This window comes from Episyrphus balteatus, chromosome 2, assembly GCF_945859705.1.
Source record: "Episyrphus balteatus chromosome 2, idEpiBalt1.1, whole genome shotgun sequence".
NCBI lineage: Eukaryota > Metazoa > Arthropoda > Insecta > Diptera > Syrphidae > Episyrphus > Episyrphus balteatus.
Genome location: NC_079135.1, coordinates 131,476,057 through 131,490,270, shown reverse-complemented (window position 1 = coordinate 131,490,270; position 14,214 = coordinate 131,476,057). Strand labels below are relative to the sequence as shown.

Genomic DNA, 14,214 nt, shown 5'->3' with positions numbered 1-14,214 from the left:
CTTTTCTACTTTCTGTTTTGATTGTTATTTTGACGCTGCATATCCTTGGGGAAAGTCCTTACAGGTGGAGTACGAATACGTCTGGCTGTCTTGGATCTGTTGCGGACGACTTTCGAGTGAATGGCGCACGATACACAGTAGTGCAACTTTGCATACAATTTTGGTAGAACGTAAGTCTCCCAGATGGATGCTTCGGAGATATCCCTTACGGCAGCAGCTTCAACAATGTTACGAATAACAAATTTCTTGATTGCCTTGTCTTTTGGGACACAACGGGCACAATTTGTGCATCTTACGGGCTTTACATGACCACGGTTGTGCTTGCAGCGACCTCCATTACGGCGTTTTTTCGTCATTTTTAGAAAATTTTACTCTACCGAGAACTGACGAGTGAACCTCTTCAGTCAAAGACCAACCGGAAAAGGAAGCTTGGTAAAGTTTTGGCTGTCATCTTTCATTTTTCAAATGGGTGTGTTCAAAGTTTGTTGTCATCAAATAGGTGTGTTCATTTTTGTGTATAACTAGAGTGTGTGCAAGTTGGGGGGAAGCAAGTTGCAAACAAAGATATTATTGTGCAAGTTTTTTGAACAGATAGTAGAGAGGTTGCAAGAAAGAACAAATTTGATGAATTCAAAACAAAAAAAATTAATTAGAGTATGTGAAAACGTAGAAGGGGTATTCATAAAACGGCGGTAAACGTGGTAAAGTGGTAAATGTCTCATAATTGTATATGGGCTAGACCTGTTTGATTACTATAGGTGTGTTTAGTATTTACCACCGGGCTTAACTGGACAAAAAAAACGCATCGGGGCTTAACCGGAAATCTTGGCAGCACCGCATTTTGAAAGTTCCAAAATCAGCAGAGACAAACAAAAATTTAGCTGTCATATTTTTCGCTTTCGGGTTTTTCTTGTATTTTGCTTGCATACCCAAGTAACAATTTTACTTGCATAAGGTCCATTTTGTTTGATTCGACAAGCTATACCCTATTAAAAATTTTGTTTCTATAATGCTTTACAGAAGCAACAATTGCATCTGTAAAGCTTTATAGAACCAAAATTGTTTGTCGGGTATTTTGTATACGTTTAGTTTAAGGCTTACTTACGCAAGTCAACCATTTTGTAAAAAAAGAGGTCTTCCTAAGGCTATCTAGAAGTGTTTTAAAGAAGATCTTTATAAGACCTGTTTGAAGCGTTCTAAAGAAGCCTTGTATTTTCAAATGACAGAAGGCTTTTATAAGACCTGTTCCAAGAGGTTCTTGTAAGTATGCAATGTTTTCATCTCGTAAGTATGGAATGTTTTTTCACCTATAAGTATGCAAAGTTTTTATCCTGCAGATATGCAATGTTTATTAGAAAAAAAAACTTTGCATTTTAATGTGAGGTTCCCAAGTAAAGGTATAACTACATTGGCTCAAAAAGTGAAAAAGTACAAAAGTGAAAATTTTCAAATGCATTTTTGTGTAGTTTTTCGGGCTGGAAAATTAAAACTAATGATGCAGAAAGCTTATTTTTTGGTTTAAAAAACAATTTGTATACTCTTTTTCACAAAACAATTGCGATAGCGAGAAAAAAAATATTTTCACTTTTGTACTTTTTCAAAAAGTGGTGTATGTAGTTAAGCCTTAACAATTTAGCTTTCATAAGGGTCAATGCAAGCTATTTTTTGACTTGTTTATGAAGAAGGACAAGTCTTATGCAAATCATTTTGGCGCACATTACCGAATTTCCCAAGACCTTCCTCCACAGGCAATCCACAAGCTAATAGCTTGTGACGAACAGCGTAAAAAGACCTTAAAGGCTTAACTGCATTCACCACTTTTTGAAAAAGTCCAAAAGTGAAAATATTTTTTTTATCGCTAGTGGGATTTTTTTGTAAAAAAGAGTTTACAAATTGATTTTTGGACGGAAAAATAAGCATTCTGCATCATTTATTTTAATTTTCTAGCCCGAAAAACCATACAAAAATGCGTTTGAAAATTTTCACTTTTGTACTTTTTCACTTTTTGAGCCAATGTAGTTAAGGCTTAAGGCTTAACTACATTAGGTGTGTTTTTTATTACCACCGGTCTTAACTGGACAAAAAAAACGCAGTCGGGGCTAAGCAATTTACATGTTAAATGCAACAACACTTTAGCCCCTTGGACTTAGTTGTTTAGCCCGGAGAATTCTTTGGGCTTAACTTTTTCAACTGATTTAAATCTGTGCTACCAAATTAACTTGTTCGTAAGTTGTTTAGAATTTGTTAAAAAAAAACATCAAAACTGATGTTTGGAATGACAATTATTATTTTAAATATTTATTTAACAGTTAGTTAAACTTTTTTTTTCAAAAACAAACAAGAAACCCCAAAAGCGAAAAATATGACAACTTTATATTTTTTTGTGTCAGCTGATTTCGGAACATTTAGTATGCAGTGCTGCCAATTTTTCTCGCTAAGCCCCGAGGCGTTTTTTATAACCAGTTAAGACCGGTGGTAATAAAAAAAACACACCTATTGGCTCAAAAAGTGAAAAAGTACAAAAGTGAAAATTTTCAAACTGATTTTTATATAGTTTTTCGGGCTGGAAAATTAAAACAAATGATGCAGAAAGCTTATTTTTTGGTTTAAAAAACAATTTGTATACTCTTTTTCACAAAAAAATTGCGCTAGCCAGAAAAAAAATATTTTCACTTTTGTACTTTTTCAAAAAGTGGTGTATGTAGTTAAGTCTTTATGCAGGCTTTTTTACAAAACAATGAAACATTTTAGGGAAGCTATAGCTTCGCTAAGGAAACTATCATTTGCATTGGATGTTGTAATAAGGTCTTATGGAGGTTGTTATAAGATGTTGAATTTATGAATAAAAAAAATAGATTTTATTGATTTTTTTTTTCTTTTAATTTTTTTCTATTTTGTTTTTTCTTCTTTTTTTGGCCATGTCAATGCTTTTCCTGTCGTTCTGAAATGGGAAGAATTTTATTTTAATTGAAAAAGAACACATTTTTTTTAAATTTTACAAATGGCCCCGCCAGGAATCGATCCCACGTACCTCTGCATACCAAGCCAGCACCTTACCAGTAGACCATACTCGAATAGTAAAGATGAGTGGCAAAAAGGGGGCTAATTGAAACCTCACATAAAAATGCAATGTTTTTTTCTAAAGTGTTACAAACATTGCATATCTGCAGGATAATAGCTTTGCATACTTATTGGTGAAAAACATTGCATACTTGAGAGATGAAAACATTGCATACTTACAAGAACCTCTTGGAACAGGTCTTATGAAAGACTTCTGTCACTTGAAAATAGAAGGCTTCTTTAGAACGGTTCAAACAGGTCTTATAAAGGTCTTCTTTAACTTCTATTTACAAGGCTTCTTCTAAACATTTCCAGATAACCTTAAGGAGATCTCCTTTTTTTCCAAAATGGATGATTTGCGTAAGTAAGTCTTAAACTAAACTTATACAAACTATAGCTTGCCGAATCGAAGAAAATGGACCTTATGCAATTAAAATTATTACTTGGGATAGAAGTTCGGGCTTGTTTAATAACTTCTAATAAGTTGTTTAAATACTGCTAAAGAAACTTAAACGAAGAAACCTTGTTTTTCGGATAAGCTTGCTTAGTGAATTTATAGAGGCTTTACAGAAATGACCAAGTTTCTATTTGATTTTTGGTTTTGATATTGAATAATCTAGCTCGGACACTTTTTGGTTTTGACATTGAATAATTTAGCTCGGACATTTTTTCTTTGGCATTTCTGCTATTTGAACTGATTAAGTTTTTGATTTCATTAATGAATATGCTAGGATGGCCGAGTGGGTAGAGTGATGGACAACTACCAAGCTGATACGAAGTTCGATTCCTAGGTGTGGTAAAAAAATTATATACTTTTAAAATTATTATTAATAGATATACTAAAAAGTAATGGAATGTTATATAAAATATCAGATCAAAAGATAAAATTCATGATTTAAAACCAGTTAAAAAAGAATTCTTTTTGTTTTTGTAGTTGTTTTTTTTTTTTAATTTCGATAAGACATGTATTAAAGAGCTATACAAGTTATTCCGAAGCTATCTGTCAAATCTCAAAGCTTCTGTAGAGCTTCGGTAAAGCTTCGTTTAAGATCCTTATAGAGGGTCAAACTTGTATAACGTTCTCATTTTTCCATGCCCAACAACCTTACTAAAGTTAAAAAGACGCTAAAATATAGCTTCTGTAATACCTTTACCAAAGCTGAAATGTTAGTTGGGTTTAAAGCTGTTTTGTCACAAACTATGTGCCTGGCTACACGGTGATTTTTCAATCGCCTAACCAGTCAGTTTGTTGGCAAGGGGGGTGAGGATTTCCCTCTTTTTGACGTTTGTTCCTATAAAATGTGAATTGGAACGTGATTGGGCACAGCACTGTGTAGCCAGGCCCTATTAGTTTTTCCTTGTAATTTCCATTCGTGGGAACACACCTAGCACACTTTCTTCTGCCGTTTCTTGTAAAATTGTCCTCTGCAGTCAAAAATAGAGCACAATTATAGTTCCCTCAACGAACTTTAAACAAACAGCACTATATTTTTTTTTGTATTTTTGACGTTTTACGATGGAAAATCCAAAGTCAGCTGACCTGCTAGGTCTAGAAATCGTCGAAATGGCACCAAAAAATGAAAATAATCCAAATCCCAATAAAACTTACGAACCCAAAAATGAAATACAAAATGTTGTCGAATCCGATTTAGCTGGTAAGTTCACATTCACTAAATTCCTCTTAATTAATATCGATTTTCCTTATTTCAAGAATTCGAATCGGTCAACGATAGTCTGGATGAATTGAGCACAGCTCTAGATTCCATCGAACAACGCACTGACAGCATTATGGCCGAATTAAAAAAGCTTCTCCATTCAAATCGTGAGATCCGACAATCTTTGGCCGAGGAAAAGACAACCAGTGGTGAAGTCAATTCCGACAGCGAAATGAAATAAAACAAACAAATTGGTTTGGTAGTAGTTTCTTTTTTTTTTCTTCTTCTTGTTATTTAAATGTGTATAATCTTCTTAACGAAAAAAAAACAGTATTTTTGTGTGTTTAACTATTGAGTATATTTTTGGTTGAAATTGAAAACAATTTCCTGTTAATATTTTTGAGTTTTTTAATTTCCTGTCTCAACGCATCGACTTCTTCTGTATTCGATCCTGTTAGGGTGGTCATTCCATTTGTAGATGTATGCTTGATTTGTTGATGGAGTTGGCAATCATCGTCGTCATTCTCTTCGACTAGAACTTCGACTGTATGAGACTCATCTGCATTAGCTGAGTCCATCATTCGTTTAAGATTGTTGGTGAACATATTCAAGAATGTGTTCTCTGGGCCAAAGTCAGATAGTTTCCTCAATGAGAGAGTCACATTGGATATGGGTCCTCTGTGAGCTAGGGTTCTGATTAGTTGCTTACTTGGGATGTGCCACAGATGGACTTGGGCATCTTCTCCTCCCGACACAAGAGTCTCGCCATCAATTGACAAGGCAATACAAGACACGGTACCTTTGTGTCCCAGATATTTGTTCATATTCTCCTTAGTCATATGGTATTCCTTAAAAAAAAAAAACAAAACCAGGTGTTAAATGAAGGATGTCTTAAATTAATGCCTGATTCAAAATATTGCTAGACGACGAAACGAGAGCAGTGCGAGAGTCTCGTTGACGATTTTAAAAATTTCCAAACAATTAATTTGTATGAAACAATACACAATTTTGCGATTCTCGTTGGGTTGAAATTTAGAAAATTTTGAGAAAGGACGCACGAGAGGAGCATTTTTCGAAAATGAGATTTTAATATTAGCTGCGTTCCTTTGGGAATATTTATCTACTGCTAAGTACTTAAAGCTGCTTTGAACGTCTTTTTAATAGAGAAAAAGTAGTTTTAACCCTCTGTAGGCACACCTCTTTTTTGCGAATTTGGTTTATACTTTTTCATGGCGCTAGAACTTTATTCGGTCTCACTATTTTATGGAGAATCATATATGAAATTGATGTTGAGTTTTCCGAGAAATTCGAATACTGTGTTCACAATTCCAAGAAAATGTATTTTCACCCTTATAAAGACACTTTTCTGTGACCATTTTTCATTTTTGTCCTGCCAAATTCGCACCCGTATGCCGACAGAGGGTTAAGTACTAAGCAGTAGTAGTAGTTCCAAAAGGAACTCAGCTATTAGAATACTACGCAGCTTATATGGATAAAAGTTTTCTCAATTTAAAAATTAGAGTTAGCCTAGGTGATAAGGTGATTATTGCCTATCAATCTCACCGGCCTGAGTTCGATTCTCAAAAAATGCTGTTGTTTAAACAAATTTTTTATTACTATTATATATACGGTGACCATATTTCTAGAAGCGAAACCCGGGACCTTTGTATATAAAATCTATAATAATATCATGAAAAAAAACAGCGCCACCAAAATAGTAAGCTAACGAACGAACTAAAAAATATGTCAAATTTCAAACAGAAATGTATATCTCATCTCCTTACTCTCATTACTGAATTCGATCTGAGCGCCCTCGCGACCACTCACTAATAAATTTCACTTCATGATACTATAGATTTTATATACAAAGCCCGGGACAAATAAAAAATTATTTGTATCGTTTTGAAAATATTGGCCCTTAGTAATAGGCCGCAATTTAGCAAAACTCGATTTTAACAAAACAAAAATTAATGGTAATAAACCATCATCTATGTAGCTTCTAAACTTAGAATTGCCTTAGAGGCATTTCACCAATAACTAAGTCGATTTTAAGATCATAGCACTTTTTTAATTTGGAAGTGAAATGTACGTTTTATTTTTGTTTAAATCAAGCTTTCCCTTAGTTCGGATCTATTACTAATGGCAATTGATTTTTCAAAATAAAAAAAATAAAAATTGAATTTAAAAAAAATGAGTTTTCATAGCATTTCCTTCTTTTTATGTGAGATTTCTTTAACTGTTTTAAGCATTATCGTTGAAATCATTTAAGTTGTTTACGAAATTAGAATAATAACACTGGTCAACAAGGTTTTTGTTACAGACACCAAGATATACTTTTCTATAGGTTTTTTGGGTGCTGAGCTCGAATCCGAAGTCAGAACAATTCTACCACATCACATTTTTGAGATAATCCCGTTAGAAAATCGAAAATGCCGCATTTTTACCAGTTTTCGAGATTATTTCTTAGCTTTTGGTTCTTTGTTTTAAATAAATTTTTAACGGTTTCTAATAGAACTAAATCTTGTCTTTCTAAATCCGTTTAAATCTTTTAAAAATCTCTTATCTTCTTTGAGAAATCTGAAATTGAAATCAACGTGTTTGGTATATCTCATATTTATTTGCTTTTAATAGTAAATCTCGAAATGTTCTTTGCCAATCGCTTTCAAATTTTGACACAACGTTTCATTTACATTCCAGTAAGTTCTTATCTTGTTTTTAACAAGAAAAAAATTATATTTTTTCTCACTAGTAGTTATTTAGTATAAGTATCTGACACGGTCACGCTTTGATGTATCTCACTGCGATTCACCACCTTCGCAAATATAAAAACTTGCAAGATTCTAAATGGAACGTTGTGTCAAAATTTGAAAGCGATTGGCAAAGAACTTTTCGAGATTCGCTATTAAAAGTAAATAAACATGAAATATACCAAACACGTTGATTTCGATTTCAGATTTCTCAAAAAAGATAAGAGATTTTTAAAAGATTTAAACGGATTTAGAAAGACAACATTTAGTTCTATTAGAAACCGTAACAAATTTATTTAAAACAAATAACCAAAAGCTAAGAAATAATCTCGAAAACTGGTAAAAAGCGGCATTTTCGATTTTTTAACGGGATTATCTCAAAAACGTGATGTGATAGAATTTTTTTGACTTCGGATTTGAGCTCAGCACACCAAAATCCTATAGAAAAGTATACCTTGGTTTCTGTAACAAAAAAAAAGTTTAATTTTGTTGACCAGTGTAATAGGTGTTATTTATTAATAGGTCTGTTCCAGACTTTTTGTGCACTAAATTAGGCAGTCTGTCAAATTAATGAGAGTTGGGAGAGAATTCTCTCAGAAGGAAATAAAACTACGGAAGACTGCCAAAAAGTCTGGAACAAGTTGAACACCATTATTCAACACAATTTCATATTTTATAATTAATTCGATAAACATTAACACTTTTTAATGCAAAACACACGTAAACGGGATTCTATTTAAAAATCGCCACAATTTGATTTGTTTTCTTCTTTTGTTTATTTGTTTGACATACGTCAACTTTTCATTTGACAGAACTCATATTTCTGCCGGAAGAAATTCTTTGGGCTAAATTTGTCAGGGTGGGGAAATTTTTTACTCTCTCGAGAGCGCTCTCTTCTACACAATTTTTGAAGTTGGGAACAGACTCTGACAAAAAATAACCAAATATTACTAAATTCGGCAGTTGTAAACTGAGTGTGGAACGGACCTAATAACTTCTAAAAAATATGTTTTAACCAAAATCGTGAGAGCTGTTTTCTAACATTTTAATTTGAAATTGTATAATCTTTAGTTTAACTTTTATCATGCTTAAATAAGAAAAACATTCGTTTTGCTTCAGCAGCGTAATAGGCTTAATTCTTTTATACGAAAAATTAGAACAACTTCATGTTATGCATTCGTAAAAAAAAGTTGAGAGGACAATCAAACATTATATTACGATGATAGAGAATAAAAAAAAAGTGACTCTCGAAAGTCCGTCTGTCTGTCAGGATGTCTGTCGGTCTGTATAAGGAGCTACAGCCTAAACGGCTGAGCCGATCCACTTCAGACTTGGTATGCAGCAGTTTTTGGATCTCGTACAGAGGGGTTTTTGGAATTAATATTTTTGGACTAAAAATAACGGTAAAAAAAAATTTCTCAAAAACGGTTCCTATGATTTTCATCAAAAATTCAGGTATAAGTTTCGACACAAAGTCTAAAAAGTTTTTTTTTCAAAAATCGATACCAACGGTACCTCCCATAGATCAGTTTTTAACAATTTCTAACTATTTGGGGGATTTGTTTTATGCAAAAACATTAATATTTCCCAAATTTAAATCAAAAGTAAAATGTAGAAAATTTAATTCTTGGATTTTTTAAAAGTCTATTTTTCGAAAACGGAATATTGATTTTTTTTTTAATTTTTATTTTAGGTGTTGATCAATAATTGCTACAAAATGGCATACCATTTCTTTTTTAATATTAATAAAAATATAGTTTTTTTTAAAAACGATTTTGAATTTTTTTTCTAAAAATGCATCTTTATAAAAGGAATTAAACTGCATACTGTTTTGGAGCTCAATTCCATTTAAAGAGTTGTTTTTTTTTTTTCATTTGAAGAACGAATTTTATGTTTTCTTTTTTTATTTTTTTTTATTTTCAAATATGTATGTTTACAAAAGGAGAATGGGCATTTTGGACGTTGAGCCGAATTGCTTTTAGAATGCAAGATATTGCAATATTAGAAATGTAAATGCATCGATTAATTTGCGAAGGAAAAATTGAGTTATATTTTTTATTTTAAATATACATATAATATGATGCTCTGTCATTTTCTCTGAGCCTGAAGACATTGATCTTGAAAATCTGACCAGCAGAACTCATAATACAAGATTTTTAAGCCAACCACTTTTGTTTTGTTGGAGTTTTCAAACGATTCAATCTAACTAAAAATTTATCTGCAAATCTCTCAAAATAGGCTTGAAATAATTGTTGTTTAAAAAAGCTTACAGTTTGGGTTCCAATGGTTGGATATTCAAGATAAAGGTCTTTAGACTCAAGGAAAATGACAAAGTGCGTCATATTTAGCACTTAAAATACATATTAAAGTAAAGTGATAAAAGCAAAAATGCATTTCATCTAATCCTGAAGTGAGTCACTAGGATACAAATTTGGCAAAACATGTGTAAGACCTAATTACATCATAAAATAACAAATCGTCAGCCTCATAAGGAAACCTCGTAACTCCACCTTTTTTTCAAAAATGACTTTTTAATGCCATTTTTTAGAACATATGTCAGCGAACATAGAAAACTTTTTCCCAGCACTTTACTCCTTAAGTAATCTGTTGTTTCTCTACTCTTTCGTCTCTCCTGTAAAATTTTGAGTTTGGGAGTTAGGAGGTTTCCTTATAAGGCCAATGAAATTCATTAATGGCCTCGTAACGTCCACGTTCTCCTTTGTATAAAAAAAAGTCTTAAAAAATGTTAGTACTTTGAATTCTAAGAGCAAGTCCGTTTGACCCAGTCGTGCATTTTATTTTTAAATAGAAAACGTTCCGAAAAAACCCAACGCTTTCATCTCGTCGTCTTGCAATATTGTGATCCAAGCTTAATTAAAAGGAGATACAAACTTACCTTAGTCCTGGGAATAGAGTTGATATGAAACTCATATATTTGTCCTTCTGTCGTTCCAACATGAACTGATGTCTCCAGTCCATTCGAAGCCACACAGCTCAGACTCTCCGTGAAGACAACATTCAACAGTAAAATCCCCGAACTTAAGTCATAGATTTTACAAGTTCTATCCAGAGACACAGAATACAAGTAGGAACGCATACCACCACTTCCAATGTGTACATCGGTAACCGACAGACCATGATCATTGAAAGCATACAATGGTTCCTGATTATTGTCTCCATTACAAATGACTTGGGCCAAGTTCCACACAAGAACTCCTCCATCCAACCCAGCCGAAACAAAATGTGAACCATCGTCAGTGAATTTAATGCATGTAACAGGTTGATAATGTTTGGAAAGATTTGCCAACATTCTTCCCGATGTTATTTGCCATATATACAATGTCTCTTGGATTCCTGCAACAAGATAATTGCCATCTGGACTGATGGCAAGGGCATTTGCTTTGCCAGGGGCAACAAAACGAACCGATGAAATTTGTTCCTGGTTGTTTATTGGCCAGACATGGAATAATGGTTTGGCACTATTGGCAGTGATTATGTGATTGTTTGCAACGAAACAGAAACATCTTGCATTTACCGAACCACCACCTTTGTAGACCATTAAACTGGTGGCGGTTTTGTAGTCCCAAGCACAACATGACCATTGTTGTTCGCTAAGGTCACTTGTGTAGAGAACTTCTAGTGAATCACTCATTTTAAGGGAGTAATTTGTTTATTGGAACAAAATAAATTAGACTTTTTATGGAAAGAAACTAGGTAATCACAACCAAAAGAAGGGACTACTTTTTCAAGTTTGAAAAAAAAGTTGAAGATAACAGCAACACGTGAACCAGGATGACATTTGGTTGGGTTGTTTGTTTTAAGTCTGTTCAGTGTGATGTTGTATTGGAGTGTTCTGAACATAAAATAGTAAGCTTTTTTCAGTTCAAGCCCTGAGCCAGAACTACTATAATTGTCAGATGCGTCAGGCGAAACGGAGGGGGACAGCGCTCGCAACCGCACCCGACAAATGAAAACTTGTGAAAAAGTCAAAGAAAACAACTACAAAAACGTGGATTTGACATTAGCTTCCGTCTGCTTTCTCCAATTATAGTTCTGGCTTAGTACGCAGCTGATGCGAAACGAAATTAAATTTTTCGTCGGTCACCACGAGGACAATTAAATGCTTGCGAAATCTAAACAAAAAAGTTCACAAACTACAAAAAATAAATAATAAAATAAAAAAGCAAACACACATCTCAGAAAGGCATCCAATGACAAAATGAACAACAGACCAAACAAAAAACACAAATGTAATTTTTTCCCTATAATAGCCTGTTTTCACTACATCCGAAATGAGATAGTCTGCTTCTACACGAAGACGTAATAGCCTGTTTTCACTACAGCCCAAATGAGATAGTTTCGCAAATTAGGTTAATTCAGATTTCAAATTCAATTATTTTTTTCTACAGAATTTGACATTAGAAGAGTGTAATCCGAAATGAGATAATTTGCGTTATTATCTCATTTTGGCTCTAGTGAAAACAGGCTATAAGGTTCAAGATGCACATAAGAGCAAGGCGGAGAAAGAAAGTCTCAAAAATTTTGAGACTCATTTTGACGTTTCTCTTATTTGATCTTGTTCTTTTTTTTTGCTGCCAAATTTGCGTCTTATAAAAAATTCTACGACGTGTATAGACGGCTCGAGATGAACCGAAACGAAAATCAAAATTAAATTCGGAGATAATTTCTGCTTCTTGCGTCTTCGTGTAAAGGCTTGGCCACACCGGAGGGTATGCGGTAGAGGTACGGGTAGCGGTAACGATATTTGTATGAAAAAAATTCCACATCTGAACGTTGATATGTCAGTTTGGAATTTTTTTCATACAAGTACCGTTACCTCTACCCGTACCGCTACCGCATACCCTCCGGTGTGGCCAAGCCTTAAGGCTTGGCCACACCGGAGGGTATGCGGTATAGCGGTAACGATATTTGTACTAAAAAAATTCCACACCTGAACGTTGATGTGTCAGTTTGGAATTTTTTTCATACAAGTACCCTCACCGCTACCCGTACCGCTACCGCATACCCTCCAATGTGGCCAAGCCTTTAAAAGAAAACTTTGACCTTTGCGAAATTATCTCATTTGGGCTGTAGTGAAAACGGGCTATAAAACAAGTTGTTTTTTTAATTAATTTGAAATATAAAAGAAAAAACACACATTTTTTTTAGGTTCGAGAAAATTTAATCTAGATATACCTAACGGCTCGCGTACACCAAATCCGTCATCGGCCGAATTATAGTCGGGCGTTGTCGGCCGAACTCGGCCGATAGAACCAAGCACATAGAAAGAAAAGAGAGTGCGTACACCACTGAAAGTGACATCGTCCGTTGACGTACGTTGACGCCCGATAATAACCGATCAACCTGCATAATCCGAACTTGTTTGGATTTTTTGTCCGTTGTCGGGTTGATTTATACATAAGGGGTATTCACGATCTGGTACAACAGGTCTTGTAAAAGTGTAAAATTTTATTTTTTTACAATAGATCGTGAACGCACCTCTTCTTATCTATAGTAAATATTGAATGGAATCCATGATATGATTAATATCAGCTTCACTCTTTTTTTTTACGGAGTTGTCTTTCCACCGATGCTTCTTCTTTTTTTTCAATTTTTTTATAATTTCATTCTTTGTTGTGTTCGGGTTAATTTGTTTTCACAAATTACATCAAAAGAAACAAAATAAAAAAGAATAAGAATAAAAAAGATAAACTGTTCATCATGGGCGACACGCGACGGCGAGCTGCCATCTGTCAAAAAAATTTTACACCATTGTATTTTTATTTTGCAATAGGGTTAGGGTATAGCAAAAGTGCAAGACCATTGTAAAATTTCAATCCATATATTTTGTTGTTGTAGTGTTGCAAGATTTTACACTTTTGCACTTTTGCAATGATACTAGACCAGTTGCATCGGATCGTGAATACCCCTATAGATATTGCTAAAAGCCTTTTCTTTGCAAAAATTGGCGGTATGAATTTTCAAAAATATAAATTTCTTCAAAATATTCTATTGAAAACAATTATTATATGCACTTCAAGTTTCACAAAGTCAGAATACAGACCGGCAGCGACGTCCTAGACCGGAAGCAGTGTATACAGACGATCGTCCGAGAAAGTCGTCCGAGTAGTTTCGACCCGATGTCGGCCGATAATTCGGTTTTAGTGTACTCGAACGGTAACTGAATATGTCATCAATCAGTTGTCGGCATTTATATATATAATTCCTCAGATTTTTAAATTTATCTTGGGTTTTAGCGAAGGCATGTAGCGAAAAAAAATGTCGAGGTAAAATTAAGTTTAGCGCGATTTGCATACTAGACTTTAATTAACAGCCCTATTCTGGCAAACCTCACAAGTTATGATCTGAATTTGATTTTGTGAGTTTTTCGCGTCACAAAAACTTTCGAATTTGTGATCTGCTTTGAAGGAGGTCACAACGCACAAGTTGGATTTTTGCTAGTAAGAAGTTTGTGAGAAATAAATTTTCACAAAATCGAGTTATGATCACCTTGTGAGGTTTTTGTGACTTGTGAGGTTTGCCAGAATAGGGGGTTAAAAGTATTTCATTAAAATTTAAAAAAAAATCCATAAAAATATCGACCTCATATAATTTAACAAACAAACAGATCTTAATGATTTATAAAAAAAAAACCAAACAGTTCGAAATTTGAAGTTTTAAATGACATTGACGTTTTTCACACTTTTCGTTCGTTCCCACATGTAAACAAATGTGGTTTTATACAAATCAAG

At 33.8% G+C, this 14,214-nt stretch overlaps 3 protein-coding genes across 3 annotated transcripts; 1 reads left to right on the top strand and 2 right to left on the bottom strand.

Moving 5' to 3' along the window:
- Positions 1-434, bottom strand: LOC129911899 (40S ribosomal protein S26). The gene has a single exon (XM_055989901.1). It carries the CDS (start codon positions 354-356, stop codon positions 6-8), a length of 351 nt encoding a protein of 116 aa, XP_055845876.1. The 5' UTR covers positions 357-434; the 3' UTR covers positions 1-5.
- Positions 435-4,558: 4,124 nt separating this feature from the next.
- LOC129910906 (UPF0184 protein CG14818) lies at positions 4,559-5,111 on the top strand. The gene is made up of 2 exons (XM_055988501.1): positions 4,559-4,715; positions 4,772-5,111. The coding sequence occupies exons 1-2, from the start codon at positions 4,577-4,579 to the stop codon at positions 4,954-4,956; spliced, it is 324 nt and encodes a 107-aa protein (XP_055844476.1). The 5' UTR covers positions 4,559-4,576; the 3' UTR covers positions 4,957-5,111.
- LOC129910905 (WD repeat-containing protein 18) lies at positions 5,060-11,276 on the bottom strand. Its single transcript, XM_055988500.1, has 2 exons — positions 10,359-11,276; positions 5,060-5,563 (listed from the first exon to the last, which is right to left on the bottom strand). The coding sequence occupies exons 1-2, from the start codon at positions 11,112-11,114 to the stop codon at positions 5,060-5,062; spliced, it is 1,260 nt and encodes a 419-aa protein (XP_055844475.1). The 5' UTR covers positions 11,115-11,276.
- Positions 11,277-14,214: the final 2,938 nt, after the last annotated feature.